General features: G+C 46.5%; 1 protein-coding gene across 15 annotated transcripts in view; it reads right to left on the bottom strand.

Annotated features, from left to right (window-relative positions):
• NCOR1 (nuclear receptor corepressor 1) overlaps window positions 1-14,943 on the bottom strand; it is a 1,934,049-nt gene that overhangs the window by 1,775,279 nt on the left and 143,827 nt on the right. For all 15 annotated transcript variants that reach the window (XM_078679968.1, XM_078679976.1, XM_078679969.1 and 12 more), the window contains exons 4-5: window positions 11,139-11,245; window positions 6,134-6,329 (exon numbers count right to left, since the gene is read on the bottom strand). In XM_078679968.1, the coding sequence (XP_078536094.1) occupies window positions 6,134-6,329; window positions 11,139-11,245 (303 nt within the window). The remainder of the gene's footprint in view (window positions 1-6,133; window positions 6,330-11,138; window positions 11,246-14,943) is intronic.

Here is a 14,943-nt window from a genome sequence, read left to right as displayed (position 1 = left end):
CACCCTCAACCCCTCACGCCCAACCCCTCACCCTCAACCCCTCCCTCACCCTCACCCTCACTCACCCTCACCCTCACTCACCCTCACCCTCACTCACCCTCAACCCCTCACCTCACTCACCCTCAACCCCTCACCCACACCCACTCACCCCTCAACCCCACACCCTCCCTCACCCACACTCACCCTCACTCACCCTCAACCCCCACCCACAACCCCTCACCCTCACCCCAACCCCCACACCCTCACCCTCACTCACCCACACCCTCACACACCCTCAACCCCTCACCCTCACACACCCTCACACACCCTCAACCCCTCACCCTCCCTCACCCTCACTCACCCTCACTCACCCTCAACCCCTCACCCTCACCCCTCACCCTCAACCCCTCACCCTCAACCCCACCACCCTCAACCCTCACCCTCACTCACCCTCACCCTCACTCACCCTCACCCTCACTCACCCTCACCCTCACTCACCCTCACCACCCTCACCCTCACTCACCCTCACCCTCACTCACCCTCACTCACCCTCACCCTCACCACCCTCACCCACACCCTCACCCTCACTCACCCTCACCCCCCCCACCCTCACTCACCCTCACCTCACCCTCACCCTCACCCTCACTCACCCTCACCCTCTCACCCTCACACCCTCACCCTCACCCCTCACCCTCAACCCCTCACCCTCACTCACCCTCACCCCTCACCCTCAACCCCTCACCCTCACTCACCCTCAACCCCTCACTCACCCTCACCTCACCCTCACCTCACCCTCACTCACCCTCACCCTCAACCCCTCACCCTCAACCCCTCACCCTCACCCCTCACCCTCACTCACCCTCACCCCTCACCCTCAACCCCTCACCCTCAACCCCACCACCCTCACCCTCACCCCTCACCCTCAACCCCTCACCCTCACCCTCAACCCCTCACGCCCAACCCCTCACCCTCACCCTCACTCACCCTCACCCTCACTCACCCTCAACCCTCACCCTCACTCACCCTCAACCCCTCACCCACCCTCACTCACCCCTCAACCCCACACCCCTCCCTCACCCTCACTCACCCTCACTCACCCCAACCCCTCACCCTCAACCCCTCACCCTCACCCTCAACCCCTCACCCTCACCCTCACTCACCCTCACCCACCTCACCCTCAACCCCTCACCCTCACTCACCCTCACTCACCCTCAACCCCTCACCCTCCCTCACCCTCACTCACCCTCACTCACCCTCAACCCCTCACCCTCAACCCCTCACCCTCAACCCCTCACCCCACACCCCTCACCCTCAACCCCCACCACCCTCAACCCCTCACCCTCACTCACCCTCACCCTCACTCACCCTCACCCTCACTCACCCACACCCCACTCACCCTCACTCACCCTCACCCTCACTCACCCTCACCCTCACTCACCCTCACCAACCCCTCACCCCACTCACCCTCACCCACCCTCACCCTCACTCACCCTCACTCACCCCACTCACCCTCACCACCCCTCACCCCTCACCCCAACCCCTCACCCTCAACCCCTCACCCTCAACCCCTCACCCTCACCACCCCACCCCTCACCCTCAACCCCTCACCCACCAACCCCTCACCCTCTCACCCTCAACCCCTCACCCTCAACCCCTCCTCACCCTCACCCTCACCCTCACTCACCCTCAACCCCTCACCCTCAACCCAACCCCTCACCCTCAACCCCTCACCCTCACTCACCCTCAACCCTCACCCTCACTCACCCTCAACCCCTCACCCTCACTCACCCTCACTCACCCTCAACCCCTCACCCTCCCTCACCCTCAACCCCTCACCCCCAACCCCTCACCCTCAACCCCTCACCCTCACTCACCCTCACCCTCACTCACCCTCAACCCCTCACTCACCCTCACCCTCACCCTCACTCACCCTCACTCACCCTCACTCACCCTCACTCACCCTCACTCACCCTCACCCTCACTCACCCTCCCTCACCCACCCTCACCCTCACCCTCACTCACCCTCCCTCACCCACCCTCACCCTCAACCAACCCCTCACCCTCACTCACCCTCAACCAACCCCTCACCCTCACTCACCCTCACCCACCCTCACCCTCACCCACCCTCACTCACCCTCACTCACCCTCAACCCCTCACCCTCACTCACCCTCAACCCCTCACCCTCAACCCCTCACCCTCAACCCCTCACCCTCAACCCCTCACCCTCAACCCCTCACCCTCAACCCCTCACCCTCAACCCCTCCCTCACCCTCACTCACCCCTCACTCACCCTCATCCTCACTCACCCTCAACCCCTCACCCTCACTCACCCTCAACCCCTCATCCTCACTCACCCTCAACCCCTCACCCTCACTCACCCTCAACCCCTCACCCTCAACCCCTCCCTCACCCTCACTCACCCTCACTCACCCTCATCCTCACTCACCCTCAACCCCTCACCCTCACTCACCCTCAACCCCTCATCCTCACTCACCCTCAACCCCTCACCCTCACTCACCCTCAACCCCTCACCCTCACTCACCCTCAACCCCTCACCCTCAACCCCAACCTCAACCCCTCACCCTCAACCCCTCACCCTCACTCACCCTCACTCACCCTCAACCCCTCACCCTCACACCCTCAACCCCTCACCCTCAACCCCTCACCCTCAACCCCAACCCCTCACCCCCTCACCCTCACCCTCACTCACCCTCACTCACCCTCACTCACCCTCACCCTCACCCTCACCCTCACTCACCCTCACCCTCACTCACCCTCACCCTCACCCTCACTCACCCTCACCCTCACCCTCACTCACCCTCACTCACCCTCACTCACCCTCACCCTCACCCTCACTCACCCTCACCCTCACTCACCCTCTCACCCTCACTCACCCTCACCCTCACTCACTCTCACTCACCCTCTCACCTCACTCACCCTCACCCTCACACACCCTCACTCACCCTCACCCTCACTCACCCTCAACCCCTCACCCTCAACCCCTCACCCTCACTCACCCTCAACCCCTCACCCACCCTCAACCCCTCACCCCCCTCACCCTCACCCCCTCACCCTCAACCCCTCACCCTCAACCCCTCACCCTCAACCTCAACCCCTCACCCTCAACCCCTCACCCTCAACCCCTAACCCTCAACCCCTAACACTCACCCTCACTCACCCTCACTCACCCTCCCTCACCCTCCCTCACCCTCCCTCACCCTCACCCTCACTCACCCTCAACCCCTCACCCTCAACCCCTCACCCTCAACCCCTCACCCTCACTCTCCCTCAACCCCTCACCCTCCCTCAACCCCTCACTCACCCTCAACACATATTGTGTTACAATAGGTGTCACTTTGCGAAAGATAAAACTATTGGCATTGTAAATAACAAAGCTATTAATTTCGCTATTTTCAAAACAAGCACATAAATAAAAAATGTGTCCTTTACAATACCAATAGCTCAAACTTTCCTAATGCGAGACCTATTGCATTGCTGTGCTTCTCTCCCCTGCTGCACTCTCCTGCTCTCTAGAGATGTGGCCTAACGACCAGAGCTGCCATCTAAGTCACGTAAATACAAAACATGTTGCATTCCAAATGCTATAGGTGTCACATTCGCGAAAGTTATAACTATTGGCATTGTAAATGACAAAGCCATCAATTTAGCAATTTTAACAACCAACAAATAAATATATGTCATTTACAAGACCAATAACTCCAACTTTTCTAATGCGAGACCTATTGCATTTGCAATGCTTGTTTAAGAGAACCAACTTCTGTTTTTCCCCGGCATCAAGTTTGCTGGAAAGCATTTCACAGCAGTGTCCCATTAGAAGTCCCCCTCACTATAAGCATTTTTCAAAGTACATGATGCTGGTACAAGTATTTCACAGACATTAAAAATGCATGGTCAAAACATTCAGCCTCAATCAATAAATGGAAAAGCATTGGGTGATTACTTCACAAGGAAATTTCAATGCTCTCTTTTAGGTTTCATCGCGCAGTCAGGTGTGCTTTAGCCGAAGCCATTCCTTAATTTTGGTTGCCTTTACAGTCACACGTATTTGCTTGCTTTTGATTCAATGGCTTTCCTTGTCCATTTTGTGTTTGTCCCTCCCCTTCTTTTTGTCCTTGCCCTGAAGAATTTCCTCTTTACTATCTTTTATATTGTAGTGCTTGCATCCTTTTAATGCTCACATTTAGGGAACTAGTTCTTTCTCTTTTAACACTTCATTACAGTGCATGTTTTCTAGCTTTCTATCTCGTGTGATGCGTCCCTTCCACAAACATTTCCCCAACCACAATCCTTGTTGCCAACTCACCCAACCTCCCCTAAGCTTGTCCATTGCTTTTCCCACCTCTCACTGGCTTGATCAATTTTTTGGGTGGCGGGGATTGTCTTCCCTTAACCAGCACCTTCACTGCTCACATGCTCCGTCCACTTCCCATTTCTTCACCCCCATCTGCCTTCCCACCTGCTCCTCCATTACCTCCTCACATCTGCAGCCTTTCTTTTATTTTAAAGGTTTTTTGGGGGGGGGGGGGGGGGGGGGGGATTGGGGTGGCAACTCCGCCTTGCAATTTAATAACATTTTTTTATTTACTTATACATCTTAAATTCATTTTAAAAAATGAACACATTTCCTAAGTGTGGTGATGCAGATGTGCGATAGCCCCCAGTCATTTGCATGACTAAGAAATGACACTGCAACCATCAGCGGTCGAATCAAGCCTCTTGTTCCAAGGTGAGACCCCTTGGCTTTGCCAATGCTGGTTTTCAATGTTTCTGGCCTGCCTCTAAATACAAGTTTATTTACACAATTTTACACACAAAACGGGATAGTATTTACAACTTTTTACCACTTTGTACCTTCTTATGAACACGAGTCTGACAACGTTAAATACATTTCATGTCTCAATTGCTAATGATCTTAATCCAAACATTTTTCGGTCTGTGGAACAATCACAAATTCAACTAGGTAAATCATTGTAAGCTCTTCCTAAATGTGATCAGATGAAGAGGTTAGTACAAAATCCAATGCTTATTATTTGTACCATAAGCATTGAAGGAGGAGGTGACAAGACGGCATAGCCTTTTAAGTCTACTACCTCTCCCCAAGTAAGGCAGAAAAATGCAGTATAGGTTTGCCCAGCTGGGATTGGTGCTGGCCAGACATTGTATTGCCATTCACTGGGCTAGCCCGGCCACTCCAAAGCGGACTAAATGGCGGACCGACTTCCCAGAGTGGGCAGTGGCAGAAGAGTGCTGACTCCGGAAAGTCTGCTCGGATGAAAATGAGGTCCATTATTTGGTGGTCTGGAGTGCCATGGTACATATTCTGGGAGAGGATGACAGCGATGACTATTAGTTCTGCCTCGAGCTCACCCGGAGGCACGAACGCTGCTGCTCACACACTGTAGTGGCTGCTAAACTGGAAGATGTCCCTTAACTTATCTTTTCGATGTGGGATACTCATGCTGGTTCGGCACGGGTTCATCGCTTTCGGCATGAATGTATTGTCTGCCCTCTACCCCTCCAGAGACACATGGTTAAGTCTTCCTAACGGTCTCTTGCGAGGCAAACTGATGCACAAACCTCTGCTGTGCTGTATCAATGTCTCTAGCGAATTGTATTAGTTATGCTTTTTTCCCAGCCTATTTGTACTATATATCATGAACAGTTTGCAATATCTCAGAATGTATTTTTCATTAGTTCAAAACAACGGAGCACAATCGGACATTGTTGCGATTTGCAAAAAGAAAAACGATTATATTAGTTTGGTTTAATGACAGGCTGAGAGAAATCTTTCCTATCAAGCTAAAAAAAAAAGGGGGGGTGTGCGTGTATGTGCGCTCGTGTGTGCGTGCGTCTGTGTGTGCGTGAAGCGAAAGCAGGGAGGGTGTGGCTGTGTGTGTTGGAGGCTTTCAAGGGAGACAGGAGATGGTGAACGCGCGCGCGACCTGATCCGATTACGGCATGCTGCGCGTGACCATCTCCTGTCTCCATGAAAGCAGACTCCACGATTATAGGTCTCGCTGCGACATCGCTTCACGATGCGTCTCAGGTGCAAGACCTACAAATGGAACACAGTGTAGATATCTTTGCACTAGGGAACAGCTAAGTCATGGACGCAAACCTAAATTATTCTACCTTCTTAACATCTCCGGAAGCTCGAAGTCCATCCTGCAAAGAGTGCACTAGAGGGAGGATAGAGCTGCTGACCCGTTGATAATGAGTCTCTGAACCCTGCTCAAGACGGGGTCTCTTACAATCCATAGAGTCATGCTCATTTTGAGGTTGAGAGGAGTGATACTGCTGTTCATAGCCAGATCTCCTGTCTTGAGGCCTGCAACAAAGGAAAAGAAGAATTATTTTAGAAGACCAGCTCATCCCAAGCACAGAAACTGCACATCAAGGTGCTGAAAAATAAAATCCCAGCCCATGGTATTGCTAAAACAGAACACAAAATAACGTAGCCAGAATGGGACGTGGCAAAAACGAATTAGGACACCTTTTATGACCATGTTACTGGGGGATTTGCAGCTTTTTATAAAAAGAGGACTAGATAAATTGTGCAGAAGAAAGAATTGAATGAAAACAAGAGACATCTATGTCGAACACAAATAAGACGCTCACGAAAGGAAACGTTTCAGAAACCGATGAACCACTTTGCCAGCTTCCCCATCATTCTAAATGACCACAGCAAATGGAATAGGTTTTAAATCTATAACCATGTGGGTCAGTAAGACCATAAGACTTTACTGAACTCACTATCCATCTCCAATTTCCACCGCTGCTTTAAACTGGACGGGTTTACTACCTCAAGGCCACTTCCGAAGAGCATCTACTGCCACTGTAGAAGTGTTATGCAGCAGACAGTAACCAACTTTCTTCTGGACAGCAGAATGGTAGGGTCTTACAGTTATAGGCAATACAAGAGAAAAGAGGGGAAATCAAATTGCTCTGGTGCGCAAAGTGCCTGGGAGTTCTCAAGGTGACTAACAATTACTCTCTCCATGTGTATTTAAAAAAAAAAAAAAAACAAGCGTGATCAGTGTAAAACTCAGTTGGTACTTTGAAACAGGCTCACTAGTTTTCAAGCATTAATGCCACTTTATAGTTAATGTACTAAATGATGAAATTTCTATAGGGACCAGTAGATTTAAACAAATCACTTCTAGATGTTCTGATGTTCCTGTCCAGTAATTAAGCCCCAGGAAGTAGGCATTTCGCTGATAAAACAAGCAGTCTAATATATATGCTTATGTTAGAATTTCAACTTGAGAATCTCTGTCTCCTTATCTAAGACAGCAGCCTGGATAAGCTTTGAACAAAGAATCTAGTATGCCAGCATGCTCCTAGTAAATGATTTCAAAGTTGTAAGAGGCAGCAACAGGGAGAAGAAATGGAGTGAAACTACTTGCAGCACATGCAATTCACGATATTAATGAAACTTCTAATCGTAGCCAGGGAGACTGAATTGTGTAAAATACTGGGGTAGAGGCCAGAGACCAAATTAGTTAATAGCCATCAGAATTTGATACAATTATATATATTTGTTATATTACTTTATTTCTATATCCCTTGCACTTAAGCCCTATAAAAGGGGCAATAATTCAGGGGAAATTAAAACAAAACGGACAGCTGGATTTAGAATGGAGAAAAAATGCGAGTCAAAAATAAACATTTCAAGCAGAAGGAGGAAGGTGGGAAGAAACATAACAAGCATTTACAATGCAATAGGTCTCGCAACTGCGAATTTTGGAGCTACTGTCATTGTAAATGGCAATGCCTTAAAAAAAATTAAAAGCCACTGTTATTTACAATACCAAAAGCAATACCTATTGCATTGCATGAGTCCGTTACTGACCATATCTTTCTAAAAGGTGTACACCCGCTTGAAGCGCGGTCGCCATTGTAAACATTGTTTACAAACCCTAAACAGCACACACACGCAAGCACATGCACAACTAACCATTGTGCACACACAATATAAACGCTGTGTATACGCTCACTGAACAGTGTACACGCAAGAGCGTCCAACCATAACCAACAGTTTACACGGGCTCCGAAAAGTGCGCACACACAAGCACACTTTCCAAACGGTGTTCACATTCTTTAAACCTCGTACCAGTTCTACATATGTTGTACACAATGCGAAAAGTGTACAACCCCAGACACACAAACTCTACACGGTGTGCAAACACACTCAATTGTGTACCTACAAACTGAACAGTTTACCTACACAAATACACAGTGTACAACCCCACCCTAACCGTGTGTGCACACACACACAACGCTAGGCAAGACTTAAAAACAGCCCTACGCTTGATGCGCCGCAGTGGCAACTGTCTGCAGAGTTGACCAGGACAGCTTTCAGTGGGCTATGGCAGGCACCAATAAGTGCTGCAATATGCTACATTATGTGCACTATTTTGCAACGTTATGTAGTCCCTGCTGCATAATTTGGTCCTGTACCGTTCATTGATGCCATTGGCCCCGGTTATATGATAACCCCAATAGGCCCTCATTAAAGCCCCCTCCAACATGCCCACATACTTATTTGATAAGTGGCATCCTTTTAGATAATATTCACCCAGGCAGGTTAAAGTATTCCTGTGATGATTGGGTTGGACAATGAATACCCTGCTCGCCTGGGTGAAGGGTCAGTGACCACAACGACCTCTGCACAGGAAGAAAAGAGAGTCCGAGGACCCAAACTAGGCATCACTAGCTTAATGCCGAAAAAAGTTTCCACGATTAGGAAGTGGAGACTGTTGGCTCGGTCAAGACCACGCTAGTGACTTGTACGAACGGGGGTGTCCCACTCCAGAAACACACGGTTTATTAATTTGTCTACTGGAGGACCATGACGCAATCATCAAAGTCCAGTGAAGTAAAACAAAAATACAGGAAGAAATACGGGTGCATTGCAAGCTGTGTGTCTGGGAAACTCGGAATCTAATCCTGGCTCGCACATTGTAACCAGTAGTGTGATCCTGGTCAACCACTTCACCTCACCGAGCAGTGCGTTTTTAATAGGCAATTTTGGGATAATTTAGAAGATTGTGCATGTGCCATAAAAATGCATAGTCTCCAAGAGAGGTAAATTGCTAATTCTATTATTGCACAAGAAAAAAGCCTCTTGGTTTGCGTCTGGCAACCCTACCAGGACCCTTGTCTGTATAGCTAAGTTTACATTTAGAAATGGTTATATTAAAAGATGCTGGCTGCAAAAATGTTATATAATGTACCAATCCTAAAAGCATGTTGAAAGACTGAATTACAATTTCCTAGAGTTCTATACCTTTAGAAACGACCAGTTACGTGATCACGCTTCTTGTTACAGCGCCACGCAGGCGTGGTGCCTAGAGGAGATAGCCTTTCTGCTTTTAACCCCCATCAGAGACTTGGATTTGAGACATACTGGTCGCACATCGATTTCTGCAGCAGGTGTGTGAATCACCAACGGTATTTCACTCTGGGAGCTGCTTATATAGAGCGTCGCGGCTTTCAGCGCTAATCACGCTCCGACACTTGGAGCGATTAGTGACTTAAGGTAATTAGCTAAGGCCATGCTAATTAGAAACAGATGCCCCCCCCCCCCCAGAAGATAAGAAAGTGCTTCACGACAGCCGTGAATCAGATGACCCAGTCCGGACGGGCCATCCAAAAGGGAGAAAGGGAAGCATCCTTTTCAATGGGGAGCCAGCGTTTAGCATAAACGCTGACGCGACCAGAAGAAAATGATGGGCGGGGCTTCAAATCCCCTTCTGAAATCTCCTTTCACTATATGTCTTGCTGAGCGAGCAGCGCATGCGCTGCAACGCTAGGCGAGACCTAAAAAAAGATCTCAGTAGGAGAGGGTAAGGAGGTATGAGGGCAAAAAAAACACATGATGGACAGAATGCTGAACAAATCAAACATTCCCTCCCAATAATAGATCTGTGTTAAAGCCAGTTTTTTGTTCACCATGCCATTCCAGTATGGGCCCCGCCATAAGCAAATCAGTCATGACCCTGCTCCCATGGGAACAGTTCAGAACAAACTAGCAGGCCAGGTCCTCCCTGAACCAGAACAAGCATCCTTCTACCCATTTCAGGGTATCACATTTCATTATCTAGGATAGCTTGAATCTAGTTGAATAGCAAGCACGGGACCCATGTCTGGGCATACCCTTCCCAGTTAGGACGACAAATGCAAAAAGAACAGATGGAAGGAATGCTGAACAATGCAAACATTCACCCCCAGTCACAGATCTGGGTATATTCCATCTTTTTTTGCTCACCATGCACTTCCAGTTTGGACCCAGCCATTATCAAATCAGTCTTGACCCTGCTACCCATGGGAAAAGTCCAGTCCAAACTGCTGAGGAGGTACGAGGGTACACACCAAAATGAACGGTGTTTAAGGTCTTCCTCGGATAAAAATGAATAGAGAAGGAGTGAGGCATTTGCCAGCAGGCTTACTAATTGCAGACATTGGTAAAATAATAAAATTAATTAAAAAGTTGCGACTAATTAGCATCAAAGAGTGGTTGTAGAACAGAAGAAAATGTAACATGAACATGCATTGGTATAATTTCGAACTCAAAACAGAGAAATAACCAGTCCTTGATGGAAAACAAAATAAAAAGGAAGTGAGTGGGTAATTGGATCAAACAAAAAGGAATAAGAAATAATTTGATTAAAGGAAGGAAGTGAACAAAGCAGGAAAAGCAAAAGAACCAATAATAGATATTATAGCATGTGTGATGACAAGGACAATAACTGTCAAACGCAGTTGAAAGGTCAATACGAATTAGAAATAAAATAGTCTTAACAAAAGTGTAACAATTACAAAACGAAATAATAGCTTTAATATAACGGAACCTCAGTGAGGAGCAGAAAAGAAAGGAATCCACATTAGTTTTCCAGACATCTGGAAATAGAGAGATGTTTAATTTGTTTAGATACAAAATGTTGAGAAACAAAGTTGCCTGGACAGAAGGATCTAGTCTTGGTTGGAGAGCTATTAGTGCTCCGGCCTTCATCTAAAGAGAAAACCTTGCATTAATGTTTTACAAAAAAACATCAAGGTTGAAAAGTAACTCCCAAAACACAGTAGAAATTGCAATACAGTACATACCATGGAAAGAGTAAAAAGAAGATCTCACCTGTCCGGCCCTGGGTGAAACTCTGACAACAAAGAGGGTCGTCTACGGAGCTGTTGCTGTTGTAATGCTTCCAAATGCGAAGATCGGTAGTCCGGAACAGCAAATTCCTAAACAATTTAAAGCAAAAACAAGAAAAATGCATTTCATAAATCAAGCTTTAGTTAAACGGACAAGTCGTTTAACTAAAATCACACTTCAATTAAATCTTTCAATGACATTCCACGTACTGTTGTAGAAAAGAGAATGTTGATTCACCCTCATACTTCTTACCGTGAACCCACCCTACAAAAAACATTACACCCTACACACATTAGAACTAAAGAGAAACGTACTTGTGCCTTTTCTTATTAAATCTATGGTCTGCATAGTCACATAACCTCAGAGGAATAAATGACCGAGTTGCCTGGGTGAACGCACACACATTCAGTCCTCTCCTTAAGCAGTCACCCCCTACTTCTCTTTACTAAGCAAGTGTCCTTAGAATTGTACAGAAATAACGGCACAATTGTACTAAACCAAGGTCTCACACTACAGGACATGAAGCATCAGTGTGGCAAGAGCAGACCAAAAAGAGGCGATTCAGTGGCCCTGCACATCAAGTCGTATACTGGGGGGATATGAAAACAAAACATCTGAATGGTATGATGTGTGTAGGGGAGCTAACTGTTTCGATTATGAACCTAGTGCACTGTAATATATCCCTAAATAGGAGTTATGCCTGCGAGATTAAACATTTCCACGTAAAGGTCATAAAATAAAACTTGGTGGCAGGTCAGGGCATGCAAATCTTACAAAACCACACAATACCCTCCAAAAACGGGCAGGTTAATAGCAAGTAGATGTATTTCAGGTACAACACCGCACAGAGATGCATACTAGAGCTGGTGACATGGACAACACAAGCCAAACTAGTGTATAGTGTGCCCAGACACCAATCCAATTGGGGAGAGGTGTTGGCCTAACGGCTAAGGCGCTCGACCTGGGGATCTGGGTTCGAGTCTCGGTAACGACGCCAAAAACCCCCTGTGATTCTGGGCAAATCACTTAATCTCCCCGTGCCTAAAAAAAAAAAATATGAAAGTGTGTCCTCATGTAACGTAACTGGTGCTATGTAAAGCGCTCTGATAACTGATTCGGTTCGGTTCTAGTTCGCGCTATATAAAACTCTGCAACAAAAAAAAATCCGAAGGTTAACTTTGTATTGCCATGTTGAACTAAGTTGCAAATTATCCTGCATTAACAAGTAGCATGGAAAGCGTTATGAAAGTACAATTACTTAGGCACTCTGTAATATATTTTGGGGACTCTCACAAAAAAGATCTATGCAGTTGCATTTAATCTTCTGCTGACTGATGCCATACCTGCCTTCATGATTAAACATATTCTTGATGAGTAGGATCAAACACCTGAGTTGTCTTCATTGCTCACTAGATCAAATTATGGCTTGCGGGCTGGTATTTATTTACCAAACACTACCAAGAATGATTTGGGAGTTTCTTAGACAACTAATTTTACCACGAAGGGAGAAGAAACATGTTTTTATATAGGTTTGCGGGGGCAGCGATGGTATTGCAAACTAATAAAGAGGGCTTGGCACGTCTTCCTTCACTGCAATAGATTGTTTTAGAAACTCTGTTTCAAATATGTTTTTCTGTTAATTGTTTGTAATTACAGAGAGACTACATGGAACAGTATCTTTTTATACTGCACAGCTTGTACAACGTTTTATTATTTTGCAAGTTGAAAATAAAAACAATGAAACAAATTATATATATATATATATATATATATATATATATATATATATATATATATATATATATATATATATATATATATATATATATATAAATGTGAAAAGAAGGGCTTCAACTCATTTGAGGAAAGAAGGACCAAAGCACCTCGATTTATCAGGATTTGGCAAAAGGCCCAGCTCCAACACAGAATATGGGATATGGGATACTCATGAAAGGCTAACAAGGCAGAGTTTAAATCCGTGATCGAGTAACTGTTCCTAACACTGTGGGCAATGATAACGCTGCACCCTATCACCGATTTAAGAAAGCACTAAAGCTGCAATTGAAAATCCACCTACAATGGCTTTGTTGCCATGACCGTGGAAATTGCCTTGTGTAGTAACCGTGTATCCCAAATCAAGACGTCTTCAGGTGGATTCAGGACAGCTTAGGAGAACCACGGCCATCTCTGCCTGCCCAGATGCGAAGCCAGAAAACGACTGACTCACCGAGCAACCTGAGATGAACATTCTTAAGTACATAGAATGAGCGACTTCATAACGCTCCAACACCAAGTCAGGATAGAACACAGTTCACAACATATGAGCATGTAAATAAGATACAGCACACTACACCCTGCTTGGAAATTACTTTTGAAAACACTAAACCAAGCCAACAAACCTGTCCAGTTCCTTTTGAATTAGAAGGTAATGTAAGGACGCATGCATGGCTAAATTTGGAGTAGGCGTTTCTAAAACAATGGTTTCATTAAAGACGTTCCATCTGGTCCAAAAGGATTAAGAGCACCCATGCATTACTCTTGCGGAGTCACTTACTGCCCAAGCACAGTCATACAGCATCTTCAGTTATTTGCGTGATCTACACAATGTCCACTTTTTGAAATGTGGTTTGTTTACCCCTGAAGAAGAGCGTGTAGCGCATTACTGCTCTTAATGTATAATTATCAGTAAAGCTACCGAGTCCCCTAGTGAGTTAGAACAGTCCCTCTTGCTTGGACGCCCGGGCTGACTCAACACAGATCTAGGAATCAAGGGTGCTGATGTAGATCGCATGATTCAGAGAGACTATGGATCTCTGGGATCATTTCTGATAATATTGGAGGCCAAAAGCAGTTCTCACTATAGTTTGCAAAGCTGGATTGGTGAACTTTTGTACCGGTCACTTTCCGTTCTTGGAGTGCGTGAAACCACTTCAATAGCACACATAACCATCTATTGCCATGCAGTGCTGTGACCGACAGAAATACTATATTTTCATTACAAGGTAATGAATAATCTTTTGCCATGCAGTGCCAGACAGAAATTCTATACTTTCGTTACAAGGTAATGAATAATCTTGACATGCAGTGACCTTCGGGAATACTATACTTTCGTTACAACAAGGTAACTACCTCGATCAAAGCAAATGCCAACAGCAAACCGGGTCTGGCCTGGGCAAGCTTGCAAGTTCTATATGAAGTCATATGTAATATGCAGGTAAAAAGAGGCAAAAATATTTTAAAGAAATATATTCAAAAAGGAGACGCCCAGCCGCACAGACACGCTATCAGGCAGATTTGTAACTCATCCATTCACTGCAAGACAGCCAATAGATGAAGTGGACGGACCCAATGCCCCATGCTAGTCTATGAAGTGGTTGATGTGGGTGCATAGTGTGAACACCCCCTGAACTTACCAATGGATAAGGAAGGCGGACCAAAAGCCCTCATATGCAAGAATATACGCAAGCTTGTTTATCCAGGATTTTGTTTGGAAAACCGGAGACTGGAGCAACAGCTATAGCTGGCTCTAGGCTAGAACTAAAATAAAAGGTAGCAAGAGTGCAACATATCCAAGTACAAAGAGCTGCATATGCAGCAAGCATTACACTTAAGTAGGTGGTTTTGGAAGAGCTTTACCCTCATGCTCTTTAAATACAAATGCACCCACTTACTGAGGCTATTTATTGAACTTTAACATGAGTAAAGTAGCCCAAACTTGATGACTTCTTAGGAAACGTTATCTGTATTTTGCTTTAGGGACCCAAATACAAAAACACAAATGCCCAAC

This window comes from Lissotriton helveticus, chromosome 3_1, assembly GCF_964261635.1.
Source record: "Lissotriton helveticus chromosome 3_1, aLisHel1.1, whole genome shotgun sequence".
Classification (NCBI taxonomy): Eukaryota; Metazoa; Chordata; class Amphibia; order Caudata; family Salamandridae; genus Lissotriton; species Lissotriton helveticus.
Note: the sequence above shows the minus strand (reverse complement) of the source record. Positions and strands in the feature narration are given on the sequence as shown.